The sequence below is a fragment of the Hippocampus guttulatus genome, chromosome 10, assembly GCF_054856545.1.
Source record: "Hippocampus guttulatus isolate MCC_2025c chromosome 10, RoL_Hgut_1.0, whole genome shotgun sequence".
Classification (NCBI taxonomy): domain Eukaryota; kingdom Metazoa; phylum Chordata; class Actinopteri; order Syngnathiformes; family Syngnathidae; genus Hippocampus; species Hippocampus guttulatus.
Genome location: NC_141270.1, coordinates 14,020,042 through 14,040,789, shown reverse-complemented (window position 1 = coordinate 14,040,789; position 20,748 = coordinate 14,020,042). Strand labels below are relative to the sequence as shown.

The 20,748-nt window shown below is 43.6% G+C and overlaps 1 protein-coding gene across 6 annotated transcripts in view; it reads right to left on the bottom strand.

The window, feature by feature from the left end:
• Nucleotides 1-17,529, bottom strand: part of fgfr2 (fibroblast growth factor receptor 2) — a 37,385-nt gene extending 19,856 nt beyond the window's left edge. For 4 of the 6 annotated variants that reach the window (XM_086122810.1, XM_086122811.1, XM_086122808.1 and 1 more), the window contains exons 1-6: nt 16,988-17,529; nt 15,198-15,453; nt 7,822-8,079; nt 5,896-5,970; nt 1,910-2,079; nt 45-168 (exon numbers count right to left, since the gene is read on the bottom strand). In XM_086122810.1, coding sequence (XP_085978936.1) covers nt 45-168; nt 1,910-2,079; nt 5,896-5,970; nt 7,822-8,079; nt 15,198-15,378 — 808 coding nt within the window. In that variant the 5' untranslated portion in view covers nt 15,379-15,453; nt 16,988-17,529. The remainder of the gene's footprint in view (nt 1-44; nt 169-1,909; nt 2,080-5,895; nt 5,971-7,821; nt 8,080-15,197; nt 15,454-16,987) is intronic. The other 2 variants (XM_086122812.1, XM_086122813.1) reach the window with 2 other exon arrangements.
• Between the last annotated feature and the right edge of the window lie 3,219 nt (nt 17,530-20,748).

Sequence of the window (20,748 nt, the reverse complement as noted above, 5' to 3'; positions counted from 1 at the left end):
TAAATTAGCATAAACTAAGACTTGTACGTTGTATCACTACTGACCAACAACATCCAGGGTGTAGGTGTGGCTGATGGATCCAAACTCATTCTCCACCAAGCAGGTGTAGTTGCCTTTATCCGATGGAACCACACTTTCCATAATAAGGGTCCAGTGCTGACTTCGGACCTGCAGAAGCAAGTTGGTGGAGTCATAAGATGGGTACAAGAAAGAAAAACACTCACAGAGATCTAAAAGTAAGTAAGAAAGTAAAAGAAGGATAAGAGAACAATAATCTTAAGGTAAAGGTAGGCGATGGAAGGTAAAGATGATCAATTTCACCTCCACGCATTTTAGTGTAAGGATAATACAACAATACCAACTGTCATTTAAAACGTCAGTCATTTGGATTCCATTAAATATTGAAAAAAAAATTGAAAAAAACAGAGTAGAATTGCAAAATGTTCCCGCTATCATCTAATTTATCAGCCGGTTACAAAGGACGCGGTTTACGACAGAGTCCTGTTCCTGCAAATATGACATTATGCAAATTTGTACGGTAAGTCGAAGCACAGAGTAGTCTATCACTAACCTATGCTAATGCAGTAGTAAAGCCAACAATTATTACAGTAAATATATGAACCAAAATACTTCTGGATCATGCCCAAAACAAAAAATAAAAAATAAGTATTGTGGTGGTAACTGAGCATGCCTTTTTTGTGCCGACACATTTTAATAACGCCACCAAAGTAGTCGGTGATGACGTGTTTCAAACATTGCAACCAATGTTGGGAATCGAAAAACCACAACCTCCTGTACTTATTTTTATTATTTCAAGGCGCTAAATGAGTTGCATCAGTGTGTGGGGCCCACATGACCAAGCAACAATAAAAAACAATTTCTGTCTACATTCAGAGTGACTGGAGCGAGACGAGGCCACATCTCACACAAAGGGAAGCTTATGCCACAGCCTTGGGCTCAGGTAGAGCTTTTGTCTAACGTTTGTGGACAAAAAAAAAAAGAAAGAAAGAAATGAGCTTCCCGAGGTTTGTCTAACAGGCTGAATGTATCATTTTCACCTGGCTGGTATATTGTCTGCATTGTAATAAACCTGCTAAAGGCAGAATGGATGCAATATTCGCAGCTATATGAACACAATCGCCACCTTAAACTCTCCTGGTGGGGCAACAATCAGCCTTTAGCGGTTTCGCTTGCTTCACTGTAACTTTCCGGGAAGTTCCAATCATCTAATTTACTTTCCATGTGCAATTATTCTTCTTTTGACAAAGGAAAATATAACAGACATTTCTAGTACGAGATAAGATGAGTAACAAGTCCAATTGTTGGAACCGTGTTACTGCTCGAAAAAATTGGTCATGTTTACGTACAAACTGTTTTCTGCGTCCCGAAAGAGTAACCTTATCCATTCACTTTCATTGTAAACGAAGTCGCGTCATGCACAAGCTCAGCTCAGCAGAAACCTGCTGCGGTCATTCACTGACCACTTAGTGACTCACATGAACGTCAACTCCACACAAATAACAGCAAGCGGGACCCGTTTTCCCTGATTGAGTTACCTCAGGCTCTTCTCACTTCACACCTGACACTACCCAATTTCTCTTACTGCCTGTGGGCGTATTGCACCCTTAAGTCCCACGCCTGGCTCTGTAATGAGTTACAGTGAGAGATTCTGCAAAGTCTCCTGGTGAGAGGAGGCTCAAGGATGAGCAATTCCAATTTCACACCATAAACCCTGTCCTTGTTTCCTCCGTCTCCGTTGGAGCATGAAAACGAGGTGAAAGGACATTCACAAGTATTAGAAAACAAAATTGGACTCTGACCGCAAATAGCTGGAATGATGATAGCACAGAGATGGGAAAGTCTGACATCAGACATAAACAGAAGTCTGATTTAGTAATGCTTGTCCTACCTTATAACCTCCCATGCGGTCCTCTTGGTGGAAGGGCCTGCTGTTTTTAAGCCAGTGCAGCTTGGGCCGGGGGTGGCCTCCTGCAGCACAGCGGAACTTGACTGTGTTGGCAGCTGGCACTGCATGCAGCTTCTTCTCCATCTTTGCAGCCGAGGTCCAGTATGGGGCGCCTGCAAACAGTTGGCCAGTTAGGCTGAGATCCCTAAAACATGTCATCAGTGTTAACTCCGTGGCCTTGGGAGCCAAGACGGTTGCAGACGGTGGGGTTGCAGAAAAGCCAAGAGCGGGCTTTCCCCCAATCCAACAAGCCACAGACGCTGAAAATCACCTTGCTGACTTTGATCGACACACTGCCTGAAGAACTCAACCCAGAGGTGGAACACTCACAAAAGTCAATAAAAGCACACTTTCATCTTAAAAAAACTGGACAGCGTTTGCCAAAATGAAAAAAACAAAAACAAAACTTTGGTCTAGGAGAGAAGGCACTTGGTATTGCCAAGAGGGTAACTGGACTATTCCATTCAATTTGATCTCATTCAATTTAGCAGCTTTTCTTACTCCACTTCCTCCAATTCCCATAGCTCCCGTCTTTATCTGCCTGTCACTTGGCATGATGCAGAAAGCAGGACCACAGATGCTTATCGCCCTTGGAAAACCATTATGTGTTGTCAGAGGAGAAAATAGAAGCTACCAAAAAGGATCTCATTCGTTCACCAAACTCAGAGTGGTTCTATAACATCTGACTGCCTCTCTGACTGTGTTGTGTTTGTTTCTCCACATTTCTGCCGCGCAAGCAACTAGCTAGATTTTGTTCCAAGCACCCTTCCTGCCCCGTTCTCCGTGCACCTGGGAGCATGATTGCCAAAGCAGATGGGCCTCAGAAGGAAAAAGAGAGAGTTTTAACGGCAACCTAAACGGTCTTCCACACCATCACTTCCCCTCTTGCACAACTGACAAACAGCAGAGGGAATTCCCACTCATAAGACCACTACTGTCTTTCAAAGATATATTTACGGTGCATGAGAATATTGCCCTATGTAAATAGAGCCCATTCCGTCTTTTTCGCTGGTACGCCCCAGACAAGAAGCGCATTGTTGGAGAGTAAATTCCATTCTTCCTTCCTGGATGGATGCATACAGTATGCTAAGTGCTCAACTATAATTAGTCTTTCCAATTGTATCCCATCACTCTCTCTATCAGTCTCCCTTTATTTCTTGGTATCTTTAGCCCTCACTGTCTTCAATTGCACTCTCCTTGTCAACGCTCCTTGCATTCCCACAGACAGATTAGATGAAGACTGTCCCATTGCAAGGCCGTCCCACCACAATGACCTCTGACCCCAAAGTGCCAGCCAGGTTGGAGGATGAGGCTAACACATGAAAGGTGAGCGCTGCTGTTTCCCATGCCCTTCGTCCGGAGGTGCAACACTTCAAACAAGATGACCCTCCAACCTCTCACCGGATGAAGTGGCCAACTGCTGTGGTGCCCAGGACACACTGCACTCTCGTTGCCTACCACATCTGGATCCACAGTCATGGACCCTTATCTCAGGATGGCCCACGGTCAGCTGAGGTTATCTAACTCCTGCACTCTGAGTCTTTTTTTTTTTTTTTTTTTTGCATAGTCCTCCTGAGAGTTAAATCACTTGGTCCAAAGCAATAATTCAGTGTTGTCATATCCTGTAATCTAAAAAGGTTACATACAGTATATGCTGCATAGGTCACCACTGTAACATTTTCACAAAAACAAGACATCCAGATTCAAGTTTCAAATAGAAAGTATTGTCCGTCTTGGTTGGGCAATATCGAACAAATGGAAAGCCTGCTTTTGTTCAATCAAATTAGTTTTCAGTTGCTGTTTAACTAGGCTTGATGTAGATTCTTGATGCAAAAACTGGGAAACTTGGGTACGAGCTTCCTACAAAGCCTTTTGTTTCGCTCACTCGTCCCCAGCGTTCCAAAAAAAATGGTTTCTTCTTCGCGAGTTCTCTTTTACTATTTTATCATGTGTGTTTTCTTGAAACGGGAGGTCCGCCAACAGTGTCTGATGATGTAAACCAAATTGAGGAAAGCTCTCAACCAGAAAAACTGTGACAAACACTTGGCTCTCTGCCTTCATCATGACATCAGTGTTACCCACCCTTCTCCGAAAGACAGCTTCCCTCACATGAAGCGGCTCCTCCATGTCTCCGCCAAAAGGCGACCACTGCCAACCAAACAAACTGCCTGTGGGTTTTTTTTTTTCAAACCACAGGAGTTGATCAATCTTTCATAAAGTTGATTTTAATCATTTGGAGTAAGTACAATGAACTAATTTGAGTAAAATGTATTCTGAATATCAAAGTGAGCTTGCCATCAGTATTTCAGTCTGTCTGTGTCGTCGGCGAGAGCCAAGGGGCGTTGAGTACGGACTTTCCGGTAGTACTTCACACACAGGTGCCACGCACCTGACAGGCAACCAAATACAGAAAAAGTAATTCAAATAAAATAACGTTGTATAACATTCAGCCCCAGAGACCTCAATGGAGTATCCCATATTGTTTTTATTTCACCAATCATGATGCTGTGCATGTATTTGTTGTTTTTATTTAGATTTCTTTTCTTAATTTGACCACGCGTGCCTGTGTGTGACGTGAAAATTAGGTTCTCAACGCCGACTGACTGTCGCCGAAGAGTTACGGACTGGGTTCACGTGGGACGGGCTGAATACTGACGGAAGCAGTGATGGACTGACGAAGGACTGACACACACACACACACACACACGCACACACACACACACACACACACACACACACACACACACATTGTGTCCTTGCTAAATGTATTCTATTTTTTAAGAATATGTAATTGTACAGGCAGAACAGCTGCCCTTTGGTTTTTAACCACTTTATTACCAACGGGAGCTTCTGGATCTTTTCTCTTTTCCCATTTGTGCAGTGTTCTTGCTTGCTTCCTCCCCCATATTGAATGTTTTTCAGGCAATGTGAGCCCAAAAAGGGAGGTGGAGAAGCAATCAGTGTGTGCGTGCATGTGGAGAATTTTAACAAGACGTGGAAGGCCTCATCTTCACTTTAGCCCATTTTTGAGAGTGAGCGTATGTCTGGATGTCTTATGTAAATAGATAAGACCAGCTGACTGACTGGCAAGCCAAATGGCTCCAAGAGGCCTGGCTACCTGCGAGACACAAGCTGAAGGAATGTCAGGAATCTCTGCATTCCCTGGAGCATCTAGTACACCCACGCGCCTAGAGTGGCGCGCGCGCGCACATGCACGCACGCGCGCACACACACACACACACACACAAACAGCAGAAATCGAGACTATGAGCGGAGAAATTGGTGTTTTGGTGCGACCAGTTCTACGTCCAATAAAATGAAGTCATTCTACTTCCTCTTTTTGCCTTACTATGTTCAAACAATCAGATTCCCGCTAACATTACCATTCTGATGCTCCGCTGTCTTGCAATGAGAGAATAGCATCTCTGTCATTACTATGGTGACCGTGTGCCATCTACTTTAGTGACGTTCAAGAGTGGTTGACTGACCGAGATCACTCGTCATGTTAGCACCAGTGTCAAAGCTAAAAATTACTTTAATTGTTATTACTCACGGTTGTATATGGCGCTTGCATAAGCACACGCTAAAACTATTGAAACACAGCATTTGGAAGTATTGTGCACAAAATCACATAAAGTATTCAATTAGACATGCTACTGGAGTCCAATAATCATACCTTTAAGGTAGATTCATTTTATCAGGAGGTACAGAGCCAGACTCCTATTGAAACCCAATTTCAGTCGATTTTGACTTTTTTCCTTCGAGCTTTTCCCATCAAAAAAAGATTCACAAACATCATGGAATCAGTCTATTAAAACTACACACAACAAATCAACCGCATAAAGTAAAGCCAACTAATTGCCATCCGAGCGCAACGAGTAATTGAGCTGAGATCACGTTTTCCAGGCGTAAATCCCTCCCATACTCACTTAGCTGTTTTCCGTCCGCCCCTGTGTCTTCTGTTCGCTCTGTATCATCCTCGTCATCCCCCGACGAGATGGCATCTGCACAGAGTAACTCGGGTTACTGACCCCCTTTCTCAGGCCATGCACCTCATCATGCAGCAGCGTCCACTCTGTTTTGCGCCACGGACGAGTTTCATGCAAAGGAACATATTGGTGGACTAGCATAGAAACAAAAACAAGTTCAGTTCACTATTATGACAAATGCAGTTGTTCTAAATCAATGAGAGCTCTGCACTTGTTCCCATTTAATGAGACTTACGTCCACGGTACTAGTCTACTTCATAATTTTGTTTTGGTCGCCGTCATTTCAGAAGATCCTGATTCAAAAAGGAAGCAAGGAATTCAGAGCAGTTTTTAAGCACGGTGCCGCATTTTACTCAAAGCAGGCTGGGTGCTTGAGAATTACTTCTCACGATGAACGTGTATTTTAAGTAGGGCTACTAATACGGTCTCTCAAAAATACAGCTTTCTTTGTTGGAAGGGAATTTGTGGCTATTCTCCTCCTGACTCATCATTCAAACATTTGCCTCTTTCCAAAGAAGTTCTCCGCGGACGTTTACTTATTTTTTATTACCCATTTTTGCTAGCGAGTGGGTTTTCTTTTTTGTACACGCAGGTGACTGAATGTGATTTTCCAAATAAAACTTCTTTCAGGCTCTAATGACGAAGAGATTATTTTTATACAATCGCAGTCTGCTACAACCCTCTGCACCATTGTAAGAATAAATTCATTGAATGCATTATTATTAGCACCACCACCACTCCTACTACTACGACTACTAAATGCTTCTGCGTTCCGACATGTCGAGACTGTAGCGCAGGGGTGTCAATCGTGCACACTGCGGGCCAGATTAGGCCCGCGAACGGCCTGTGAGACAATTTGGTCAATTCTAAAAATAAGTACGGGCTGACTGAATAGGCGCCCCAAATTCGCCAAACGGTCAGTGTTAGTTGTACACAAGTTAAAAACGTCTCCAAACTTATTTCGCTGCAGTTTAACCATAGGATTGATTCTTCTGATTAATGTAGTGAATTTCTTTGAAAAGGTCATTCTGCAATTATTTCGTTCAATGTGTTAAATTTCTTGACCGATACAACTAAAACTTAAATGCGCAAGGCAAGCTCTATATGGAATTGGCCTGTATGTCACTATTTTACACACAACTTTAAGTCAGTGTTTGTTTGAAAAAAATATTCAACTACTGGGAACACAAACACATGACAGGACAAGGACATTATGTTGCCTACAGGGACAGTTTGAAAACAGCCATTGTTTCACATGGCCTTCAATCCATGCATGCATCCATCCACTTATCCATCTATCCATCCCACTAACCATCCATCCATCCATCCATCTCTGCTGCATGGGACACAAGTGTTTATCACATCTATCTCACAGTTCTTGTGTTTTGGATTTGAATTGCAGGTGCTCAGGCATCCCAAAACCATGCATTTTTAACAACCAAAGGACAGAACAGACCAGACAGATATGTAAAAAATATATATCTATAATATACACGTTTTGCTCTTTGTTTGAATTTTTTAAAACATATCTGGTTTGGAGTACTGCAAAAGTAATTAAAAGTATTCAAGTTACTTTACTTCAATATTATAGTCCTTGAATTACATTGTGTGTGTGCCGCATTTAAAGGGAAAGAGAGGAGCCATTTGAAATTGGCTGTGATCACTCCCACGGTGGCGCAGACCTCCTTCTCTCCGTTCCGCCGGCCTTCATTAGTCTACACAATTACCACGACTGGGTCTAACTTGCCCGTGTAAAGGAGTTATGCCAAACAGTGAGTAGGCTTAGGCCAGTCACAAAAATAGAGCCCTAATTGTATAAACTAACCCTGTCCTGTCCTGCCCTGCCGTGCCTGGGCCCTGACTCACCTGTGACATTGACTATGAAGCAGACCGTGTCTTTGCCCACACTGGTGCAGGCATACAACCCCGAATCCTTGGGTGTGGCATCACGGATCTGCAGCACCTCCTGCTCTATCAGTGTGCGGTTGTTGGTGCCCAGAGAGCTGCCGTCTTTGGTCCAGGTGATGGTCCCAGTTGCCGGCAGAGGGCAGCTCAGCTTCAACACCTCCCCCGGGTGCACAGAGCACACCGTGGGCTTAGAAATTTGGTATTTGTTGGATGCGTCTGCAAAGCGAATGAGGATGGAGGAGGAGAAGAAAGGGGGAGTTGGAGTGGATGAAAAGGGTGCACAGGAAGGTGGGAAGAGAGGAAGAAACAAGCAATAGTGTAAGAAACAAAAACACCACAACACCACCAAATGGATGCACTTCAATTAACTTGTGCAGGCAGAGCAGAATATACAGGTATTTGTAAACGTCCCCATCATGTATTCCCAGTGAAACATTTGAAACAAAGCCCTCAGAAAAAGAAAAAAAACCAGCAGTCACAAAAACAAATGTACAGTGTGATTGGTAGTTATTGATAGAGAACATGCAAAAGCCACAGCATTGTGAAAAATTATCCAAATCAACCGTTGCATTGTTAGCATGAGAGATTTCAACATGGCTGTATGAAGAGAAAGCTCCCAACCGCAACTAACATTAATTGAGATGCCAAGCAGTGTGTATGTGTGTGTTTGTGTGTGTGCGCGTGTGTGTGAAAGAGAGAAAGTGAGTATGCGTAACTGATAGACTGGTCTAAAAAAAAAAAAAAGGTAATACAACTGCGGAATGCATACCTGAGTAAAACAGCAGCCAAGAGGTCTAAGATGGAAGTTGTTGAGACAGAAAGGAAAAGAAGCAGGTGTTATGTGTTTGAGTTTGGTGGAGGCTTTTCTCTGCTTCTGTCTTGTGACTTAACTTTTAAACCCCCTACCTGGCATTGACCTGACATTTCTGTTTTCCATTTCCGACTTCGCTATTCTCATTTATGAAATGTCCGTAGGAGAGCTACAACTACTGCACAAGATCAGCTGGCGAAGAAAGAGGATCGAAACACCGCTCGGCCCCATATAGAGCGGAGATCCTAAATCTAAAAACGTCAGTGAATGCCTGTGTGCACACCGTGTCTTGAAAAGACTATGATGGCTGTTATGGGACCAAGTGAATCTTCAATGACTCAAAGATAAGACTGCATTTCTACAACATAGGGGAAAATTCAACACAGTCAAATACAGCCAACTGCAATGTTTGAAATCCTTTACGACTGACATAAAAAGATCCATCCAAGTTCTGTTCTTTGTTGCAGCACAAAAATGATTGTCAGTCCACAGCGAAAGCGTCAGGAAAATGGAAAATGGTAGTCATGGTATCGCATGGTGATGAATGGATATTTAGAGCAAGTGGCTTCAGGTTGATGCATGTAATTATGGAGGTCGAGCCACTCCCCACATTTCCTGTGTCTTAACAAACACACCTTTCAACCACGCTGCACCCACATGATGTCCTGCTGTGTGTATGTGTGTGTTAAGTGTCGCGTATACACACTCCAGCCTCAACAGGAAGGGAAATTCTGCTGCAAGCCAGCAGCCGCGGCATGTGTGCATGCCTCCAAACGTTCCCCTCGGGCGAGTAAACACACGCACGCGCACACACATGCGCACGCGCGCGCGCACACACACACACACACACACACACACACGCACACACACACACACACACACACACACACACACAGGTACAGTTCCTGCATTGTCTTTTTTACTTTCCTTGCTTCAGAAATAATTAGCCCTTCCTTCACCACTCTCAGCTACGTGTGTGGTCTGATAAGAGGGAAGATGTCTCGTGCTGAATAACAGAATCTATTCTCGCCACGTTTTATGACGTAATGCCTGTAGGCCTTTCGAGAGGAGTGATTTGAAACTGACAAAACACTCCTGCCTGGCATAGTCACAACCACACCTGTTAATATATTGTACACTGGTTATAACAAACACAAGGAGGGTCCCGAGATGGTCCACACTACAAATACATAGTGGAAGATAACTGGGTAATCACATCGTCATGCAGCTAACTGACATTAATGCCTTTTTTAGGGGGGCGGGGGGGGGGCACAATTAAATTAGAAAGAAAGACTAACCAGGCAAGATGTGTTTGAAGAGGAATAACTTTGGAAGGGAGAAAGAATACACACTGGAATCGACTCGCGTTCATTTGTTATCAAAGTTAACACCCAAGTTAGCCTCTTTTAAAGAGTAACAACATCTGAATATAAAATAAACAGAAGTTCATTTTAGACCTGACTGACAGTTAATACTGGTCAAAAGCTACTTAAAATTTCCATTTTAGTTCACACAAGTCTTTTGCTACTCAGAGTTTGATCCTGGAAATGGATTGTTTCTCTTTCCTTTATTTCCCATGGGATTTATTTTTTTTCCAAAGCCGACCAAATCTGAGATAAATGACCATCCAGGAACTGATTGTGTTACATAAACATAAACAAGAGGCAGAAGCGGGCTTCCAAATGGTGTGCTTAATTAAAGAAAGCATCGACGTGTTAGTTCTGCCCTCATTACGTTATATCTCTGCCGGCTCCATTTGTGCCACTCTATCATCTCCAGCTCCCACTGCCTCCCGGTTTCTCTCTTTCACCTCACCTTCCATTTTGCCCTCTCCTTCCCCCGTTCCAAACACCCGCCTCCACGCTCTCACCCCTGACCCGGCTGACCTGACCCTGTTGACACCTCCAGCTTGCCTGACTATTCATGGGAACCTGTGTCATATGTGAGCACACTTAAACATACTGAGAATACATCAGCAACCACAAGGAGCCTTAAAGGGCGGTATTAAAAAAAACATGGATACAAGGTTTATAATAACAAAGGCGTCTATCATGCAAACTAACGCAAACACGTACACACAAGTAGAAGGGCACATGCTGGGTTGAAGAGTTGAGTAGACCGAATTTTCATTGCTGCAAGGCTAAAAATCCCCCCCCCCCCCTCTTCACCACAGGAGGGGTTGGGAAATCTCACTCATCTTTATTACAAACATACGTATTTTTGCTCTATATCCATCAGCTTCATCACTGTCGGTCCTTCTGAGGGGGAAAACATCTCTTTGTCTTTTCTGACAGTGATTCCACGCGTCACACGTGAGATGAGAATGGCCCACTCCAATCTAGATGGCAAAATGTGTATCTGATGGCAGGGAGTAAATCTAAAAACATCTCTGCCATCCTACCTGCCTTCTGATGTTTCAGTCTGCCCCATCTCATCGGGGAAGACTGAGCAGTGACATGGAAAGTGGCAAAATGTCAACTAGCAATAACTTGGCTTACTTTTGTAGAAAGGCTCATTCAGCTGAAAGTCCACTTTACTATCTCTTCTGTCTCTGACGAAATGTAATGACTGCCATCTCATCTTAGAAGCTACACACATACACACACACACACATTACTGAATTAAATTGTCTCCGCAACTCCTCTTATCCCTCCTTTTTCCTCTCCTCCTCCCTTTGCATCCTGCTCACGTAGAAAATCCCTCTCTTTCTTTTCTTGTTTTTCCCTCTTTTCTTTCTCTTTTTTTCCTCCTTTCACATTCAAATCCCTTCTTTGCTTTTTATGCGATGACAAAAGAGAGGCTCCGTGAACCGGTACCCAGCTAACATCCATGGCAACAGCCCCTTCATTTTGCCTGACCCCCCGCTACCCATTCCCAATCAAGGTTTTCCCTGAACCCCACCCGACCCTTTCAACTCTGCCTACGTCTTAACTCTTTATAGGCTAAGATGCACTCAGCCTAAAGATGTCCTTCCTTCTATAACATGTACTATTTATTTCAGATGATATTCCGTACAATCACCAGCCACAACATGAGAGTTAATAATAATAATAATAATACATCACATTTGCAAGCGCCTTTCATAACACTCAAGAACACTGTACAACCAAGAGCAATAATAAAACACAGATAAAATAATAAAACACAGATAAAATAATAAACAAAGAAAGAAAGATTTAAGGTGGATAGGCAAGCCTGAATAGGTGGGTTTTGAGCTGGGTTTTGAATATGGAAAGAGAGTCAATATTATGAATGTTGGGAGAAAGTGAGTTCCAGAGTTTGGGGGCAGAGCGACTGAAGGCTCTGCACCCCATTGTACTGAGACGGGCAGAGGGTAGAAAAAGGTGGAGGGAGGATGAGGACCTGAGTGAGCGAGAGGGAATTGAAGAAGATCCGACAGATAGGGGGGCGCAAGGTTATGGATGGCTTTGAATGTATAGAGAAGTAATTTGAAATTGATTCTAAATTTAGATTCTAAATTCTAAATGATGCATGGTGGATTAAGACCACCATGCATCCATTTTCTATACAGCTTATCCTCATGAGGGTCACGGTTGTGCTGGAGCCTATCCCTGCCGACTTCTGGCACGAGGCAGGATACATGACTGGTCACCAGCCAATTCCAAAGCATATAACGTCACACACACACACATTCACATCGAAGGACGATTTAGATTCTTCAACGAAACGTATATGATGGATGGTGGACTACCCACGCAAGTCCGGGGAGAACATGCAAACTCCACACGAAGAGCAAGGACCAGATTCAAACCCTCAACCTAAGAACTGTGAAGCAAACATGCCAATCACTCAGCCACCTTGCTATCATCTGAAAGCTACACCTGCACCATTTAACATTCCGTTAATAACACAAATGCCACAGCTAAACATCCACCACTGCCAACACACTCACCATCCACTGAGAAATGAAGGAACACATTTTGCCTTTCCGCCACAAAGAAAGATTTTTGTTGTTGTTGTTGTTCAGTTTCTCTTCGATGCATTCAAATGCGCCCGTACTCCTCAGGTTTTGGCTCCGTGAGTGAATGAACATTAATTACATTGTAAGCAATTCAGAAAGCTCATCTACCAGGTGATGAATAGATATCCAGACTATGCCTCATGGGAAACGTTACAAATCAGGGAAAAAACTGTCACTTATGTGTTAAAGGCAAGCTCCATTAACTAGTAATTGGCACTCGTATAACATAGTAATCTATTCCTGTTTTCCTCTATCAACACCTCTGTCTCCTGCTGTGGACAAGCGACACTAACGGTGTTAGGTTGGAGTTCAGGTCATTGTCAACATCATAACCCTCCCCCTCTCAAACACACACATTCTCCATGTCATTAGCTAGCCAAGTGACACTTTTATACTTTTACAGCCTTCCTACTATTATGAGATAGCACAGTGTTACAAAATGGCACTAAACACACAACACACGGTGCATCTTCTCACACCCTTGACCACCATGACCATGACTGCTGACAGCATACATGCATTTTTTTTAAAAATCAGTGTAGAATCAAACAAATATAAGTCTGCCAAGGCAACAACTACAGCATTCACACAGTCAACAAGAAAGAAAAAAAGGCTGTTTCTCTTGAAAAAGTTCCAAATCTTAATTGTGTCAGTCTCAACATCAAAGGCTCAAGTTTGCCGTCTTTAATTATCTAACCACTCAACTATTTGGAGTAGTTGGTCTCGGTGCTGCACAGAATGTTTTTTTTTTTTAAGAAAAAAAAAAAAGTTTGGCAGGGAAAGCAGGACAAGGGCCAAGTCATGAACTGACTTTTGTCAGCTGCACTTGCTTTTGGGCCACCATCCAGCGTGCCACTCTTATTCTACATCTGCAAAAGCAAGGCCTGTGAACTCGAGAAAGCCCATGCAAAGGATTGTGTTTGGTGCCATTGTCAAAGTGCAAACGGAGTGCGCCTGGACAAGGTAAACACGCTCCCACAGATACCGCAGCGGCTTCAGTGACAACAATGACTCTGTTGTGCAGGGCCTTAACCACCACACTGGCCTGGCTAGAAATGTTACAGGTAGAAAAACCCGCAGGGCCGCACGAGCTCCACTGAGGCTACTACGCTGATACACAATCTCACCCATCTAAAGTTATTTTACTCCCACGCGCACACATAGCATGGCTGAGGGCAGAGCGGGCTGGAGGGAATCCCAGACATCTCCGTAGGGGGGTGTTATTAAGACAGAGGGGGCGGGATCAGCGGCCATTCTGTCTTCCTGACATGTACGCCCTCCAGGTGACACCAGTCACAACAGGATAAAAAAGACAGTGCGGTTGGACAACGCTCTGAATAACTGAATCTGCAGTCACATGACGTCTGCGTGGTCCAAATCAATGTCATCTCATTTAAAGAATGAGTGTAGACAAAGCCTCGCAGAGAATGCTTGGCGACCCTGCTGTCCCTTCGTTTGTCTCCTGATCCACAACAAAGTGAGACAGACTCTCATCAACACAACAATCATTCTTGACCTCTAAAGTAAAGGCCAAGAGAAGTTGAAGGATGAATACTGAGTGTGTGTGGGGGAGGGGGAATGGGTGAAAAGTATTGTTTTGTTGTTTTCCAAACAAACAATTATCATTCAGATTAAAGCAGTACAACAAAAGGCTTTGGAATGTTACTTAGCACAGAAATAAAAATAAACATTATCTTTGCAGACAGCATGATTGGAGACAAAATCTTGGAGATGTATCGACTTAAAAGCAATAATAGAATGCCAAAATATCCACCAAGGTCATAGAGTCGGATCCAAACAAAACTGTATGCCTCCATCAACTCCTGGACAGTATGAGCTTTCCATTGACGCGAGTAGTGCATTCATTATTGACGACTTTAGGAAAAAATAAAGAATCGGCAACAAATCTGAATGTGTTCTTGTTAGAGCTACCACTGACCGTTAAAAATAAATAAATAAAAATTATGATAAAACCTCATTTACCATTATAGTAAAAGAGGCATGTTTTAAGCAGTTTGACCAAATGTGCTTAATCTGTAAGATTCCTTGCAGAACCATCGCTTGTCACCCCAGCAAGTAAAATACATGTATAATTCCTTTTAGACATCTGTTTGCGGGGAAAACTAGAACATAAAATGCGACAGGTTTAAGTTTTTAACTCCCAGACCAGTGAAAGCATACGATCGCATTCCTACTTTCTCTCTTTCCATCTCACTTAATTCCAGGCATGAGAGTGCTGCCAGCATAAATAGTGTCTCAGCCTCCACGGTCCCACCAACTTGCTTTTCACACTCACGCACAACTTCAACTACGGCAGACATCAGCAACAGATGACAAAACAGTGGGCTTTCTGAGTCAATGTTTGTTGGGCCTTTTCAACGCATATATATTTTTTAAAAACATTTTACAATGTGACCTGCACATTCCACGAGCCTTATGTGTTTGCTTTATAAAACCAAGCCCGTCAAAAGGTTCAGACATTGAGACCATCCTCCATCTCACAGCTCGATGCATCTCTCCCAGCCTGCTCTGGCCGCTCACCTTCAGGTTCCAGAGTGGACTCCTCTTCCTTGGTGGCGGTTAGGGGTGGCCGGGCCACGCTGACAGTCAACAAGGACAGCAGGACGGCAGCGAGCAGCCAGGCCCACGAGGCCATCCCGTTAGAGGTGGCCAGTGCTCCCCATACTCCCCGTCTCCACTGCCCCCTGGACACTGATCCCATCTGAGGGGGTCCGCCCAATCATCAACTGCTGCCGGGTTGGACTGTCAGGCACTGGAATTCACCCGATCACCTGGGCTGAGAATGGAATAAGACAATGGTCAATAGAGGAATCAGTGCTGCGTTTTCTGTGTTTTTCACTAGTTCATCTGTCTTGAAAGACAAAGTGAGACAACAGTAGAAGGCTTTACAATGTAACGCAAACAAGCTGATGCTGAAGATGTGAAGAAGCTGTGAGGCACCAGAAGTTAATACGCAGCCAACCTCAAATTCTAATACAGCAAAATGATCTTAGACAACTCAAACTCGCCATGGAGTATCAAAATATCCATCCATCCATCCATTTTCCGAACCGCTTGATCCTCACTAGGGTCGCGGGGGGTGCTGGAGCCTATCCCAGCCGTCTCCGGGCAGTAGGCGGGGGACACCCTGAATCAGGTGCCAGCCAATCGCAGGGCACACAGAGACGATCAACCATCCGCGCTCACACTCACACCTAGGGACAATTTAGAGCGTCCAATCAGCCTGCCATGCGTAGTTTAATTGGTGTGTTGCAGATTAAAAACTGATTTTTCTCTCATTGTTCACAATCAAATCTGTTCCATAAAAAGCGACCGACACCAGTTGATTGCTGTCCGCAGAGGAGACGCCAGACCCGTTGCAAGCCACTGCCTTTCGGTGCATTTCCCTCACCCGATTATGGAAATCAACCGTAACATTCACACGTATCATAACGTTGGTGCAATTTAGCAGTCGAATTATAGCAGACGTCAGTTCTTAAATGTCTCTCTATGTTCAAGTGCACGCCTCCCTGAGCTCCACATCTAGAACATATTGATTTTTCTTTTTTGTTTCCTTAACATTATTTGACTGAATGAGCATCACAATTACTATTAAATGTATGTTACTATACTGCTAATGAACTCACCCCACTTCATTTTAGTAAAACGCAAAAAGTTGAGCGCGTACAAAATAACATAAATGAATAAAAATGCAAGACTGGACTAGAAAATAGTTTGTAATGGTGTTACTTTGCTTCAAACGTGGACACCTTCTTCATTTAAAGCAGACTGAATGAAATTTCTTGGCGCTGATTGAATTCCTATTGAGATTCAAATCAGTTGGCTTTTCCTCAATTGGTGGGGGTGTCATTTGGAGCTGTTCCGTGATTTAGGGGCCCCGGCACCAAAGCAGTGAAGAAGAAAAAACAACTGCAGTCACGGGATAATTGGCACCATAAAGGCGATGTAGAAAATTAAGCATAGTAATAAATAACCAAGACCCACGTTAATGGGTTCTAAAGTAATGATGCAAGGTGTTGTATAGTTCTTCGGCTTCTAAAACAAACAAGGGTCCAGTTTTACTGGGGGGGTAAACATTCTTTCAGTGAAGTTCAATACAGAGTGTTTGCATGCACAGTTGACAATACGTGTGGTTGCATATTCTAAAGTGGTGTGTATGTGATTTTTGCCCTGGAGTTGTACACTTATCTTGAACCCTGAAATGTAAAAAAAAAAAAAAAGGCTTCTACGTTAAGGTAGGGAGACAATGGAATGTGAATGGAAACTTTTTTTTCCTGCCGAGTTAGATCATAAACCGAAGAAACACTTACCAGAGTGGAGTAAAATCGTGGAGCTCTGTTTTGGCACGCACGGATAAAGGGAGGACAGAACATGGGCTCAATCCAAACGGAGGAATGTCTCCCAACTCCTCAACACTCCGAAAAGAAAATCGGTCTGCCGTTCACTAATCCACTCTCAGATCAAATCGCTGAATATATTCCAAGTCTGATTTGCAGAGTACTGCGCTGCCATGCAAAGAAATCCTACGTTTTATCCGTGGAAGTGGGGGGGTTGTTAAAAAAGGCACAGTCAAGTAGCCCCGAAACTTTCCTCCTCGTCACCAAGTTTCTTCTGCCAGGGCGCAACAACAATCCAGCTGTGCACTTGTCAACTCAAAAGAAAGTCAGTACGAGGGTGGACGTGGGATCAATAACACAGACGTCCGATGCAAAATGCGTTAAAATCCATCAACGTGTGTCCCCTTCTTCTTTGCCGACACTCCTCACAGTGTTTTATGCAGACGCTTTGTCAGGTTTACTCGCTTTTTCTCCTCCTTACGTCTCCACACTCTGCTTTCCTCCCTCCTCCCAATCCTCAACGCTCCCCCTCCTGCTGTAATTCGAGCTGCTTCCTGGCCGCAGTGCTTTTGGGCCTCGCCTCCCTCCGCCCATCTAACCATCCAAGCGTGCGCGATCGTCTTAAAAGCGAGAGACGCGCTCCGCAGTTGGAGCGCCCCCTAGTGTATCAAGCGCGACATCTCACGGTCTACAACAGACGAGAAGTCCAGTGATTCCCAAACTTTACTGAGCCAAAACAGAGCTGGGCGACGCCTCCACGGGACCCAAAGCAGGATTTGACTTCGAGGCCCTGTAAAACCCATCATATTTCTTTTGGATTATTCATCTGCCAACTATAAATCCATGCACACAATGGATGTTCCAACCTGTTGCTTCATGAAGTCACCTCAAAGCCACTCCCAGCTGATCCGGTGACAATCAGAAGAATAAAAGTTTGTTTTATGGCCTCACAATCACAGAGAGACACATTAAAACGGAATCAAGCCAATAACACACAAGAGTTTATCAGCACCACAACATAACAAAAAGGATGATCATGACAGATAATGACCCATACTGGTAGAAAGTCAACTTGCCAATTCAGAGCACAGTGATGTAATTAAAAGCATCAATACCGTGCATCAGAGGTACATATCTACACTTTTAACCACCTATGAGCCAGCCCGCGGACCTGGTTATTCCAAAGTCAAGGCTTAAAACTAAAGGTGAGAGAACATTTTATATCAGGACACCTCAACTTTGGATTGGAATGACCTGCCTGTGCATCTGGGATGCACAAAATCGGTTGCGTCTTTTGAATCACTTCTTAAAATGCACTTGTACAGCTTTAATTGCGTTGTTTCTTAAAATGTCCTTGAATATATTCTTTCTCTTACATAATTTATTTCTCCCTTCCAAATTATTCTCCACTGCTTGGCATCCCACTTTCTGGGGTAGCAGAGTCTCAAGAGCTTTTGACTGCAAACTACACGGAGTCAATGCCCGGCACTGTGGTATCCATCAACATGTCATTGATGTTCTTGTTCGATGTTTTATTCGGACCTCTTGCTTCCTTCGTCCTGCTGGCCCACTGTTTGAAAACAAGGAACGGCTGTGAAAGGGAAAGAACGTGGCAATGCAATCTTAGCAGCATTTGAAAGCAACACATTGATTCTCTCACATTGTTCTTTGGAACCATCAATGGAAAGCATGCATGTAAGCATATCCTCAACGCTGAGACCCCTTTCCTCTAACTGCTAAGGCCTCTCTGTGCTTCTGAAGCTTCCCTCCTGCAGCTACACGCATTCAAGATGCTGTTGAAGTGAGTTAATCAACAACTAGCTTCCCTTTTGTCTTTGGACCAGCTAATTTCTTCCCCTTAACTCCCTATTCTTGTTGAGCCAATGATAATAACTTACTTGGGGCATTATGCCTGCTGTTGTAGAAAAGTGCACTCAGGAAGTGTACAGCCCCCTCTCGTCCCCTTCAATGAGAAAGCAAAACAGGATTTCAGGCCTTTTTGTGGCTTCAAAATTGACGGAGCAAGTCAGATTAGAAACCTAGCCAGGAAGTCCAAGGAACTGCCCAAAGGACAGATCGGGACAAGGCTACAAAAATTCCATAGTTAATATTCTCAAGAGCATGGTGATATTTATTATTCACACAAGGCACATGTTCTGGACAACCGCGACTAATCCTTGAGCTGGCTACACAGTCAAACTGAGCTATTGGGGGACAAGATCCTGTATGAAGATGAGAGAAATTTATTGATGGAAGAATTTGTCTGGTTTCATCCACATATGCCATTCACAATTGAGGCAATAACTCAGTTCAGAGAAATTAGCATTAGTATTGTAGTTGTTCACTTTTTCGTGTCGCTGGTGTGCAATCTATTTCCACGCAGTGTCTGTTCACGGTCACCCAGCAATTGACTGACGACCAGTCGAGGGTATAGTCCCTCTATTACGCTGGGATAGGCCCCAGCTCTAGGAGGAGAACTGGTTGCTTCAAACTCTGCCATTTAAGAATTAGGCAGACCACCCACCGCTCTTGGGAACGTTAAAAGCAGCAGCCATTATTTTGTGGGCTTGCCACAAGCTTGTCTCTGAGCCCCTCAGACAGTTTTTTGGACCTCAGGGCTTTCCAAACGATGTATCCCATCTATATTCTATGACGTGTAATGCAAAGCCTTTAATATAATATATGGTTAAATTAACACTTAATACCCCTCTGACAGTGTCAATCAAAACCGAACATGTTTGTAATAGGGGGGACATTTGAACACAGCTTTTGTATTAGATCGGTACAAAGTTGTTTCAGGGCTGCCGGCTAACTTTTTTTTACAAGGTGCACTATGGCCGCCAATATGAAATTCTATGGGCGCAAGTAGAAAATTTAGCAGCATGTCGTGTTAAGTCAAATTGCTATGTGAATATTCACTCCATTAATTTTCATTACTATTAACGGGCTTGAAGTGTGGAGCAGACAAAACATATTCAAGAATAGTAACTAAAAAAAAAATGCAGATTTACTGGCCACACAGGTGCGAGGAGATGAAAAATAGACTTGCACTGTTTCAAATTATAGAAGCAAAATGCCATCATTTTGAGTCAGTGTGGAGCCTCGTGTTTGACACAAATCACAGATGGAGATTGTGGAAGTGCCTCAATTTGAGCCAATGAACCACCGTAATGTCTTTTACTGCAGTGCTGCATATATCCACTCCACTCCATTTCAGTGAACGGGGCCAGAAAAGCAAAACATGTCCTATCGTAGCGAGGCTTTACAGAAATATTCGCAGAGCACAAAGCACACTTGTACTGTGCAGGCTCGTCCACTTCAAGGGTGCTGCTCTTGATCATGAATGGCAGCGATGTGTTATTGTAATTGTACTACACCAAATCTTAGCGAGCCCTCTCCTTGCACTGCCACTACATATCACTGACTGAAGTCTAATTAAAACATCAAACACGAGTGAGTCACATCCTGTGCAAAATATGAAACAAATACGCAAAGCTGTGTGCGGCTGAGGGATGAGGGCCAAATGCAGCGAGAAGGTAAAGTAGACAGACACACGCCTCAGATTTAATGTGAACCATATATAGGTTCTCAACTGGGGAAATGTTTAGGTAAGAATAGCGCTTTGAGTAGGATGAATTTTTTCAATGCATTTTGATATGATAGGAAGATTTGTTCACATTTTGACGAAACAAGTAAAGGAAAGAATCCATTCAAACTGTCATCATATAACCATT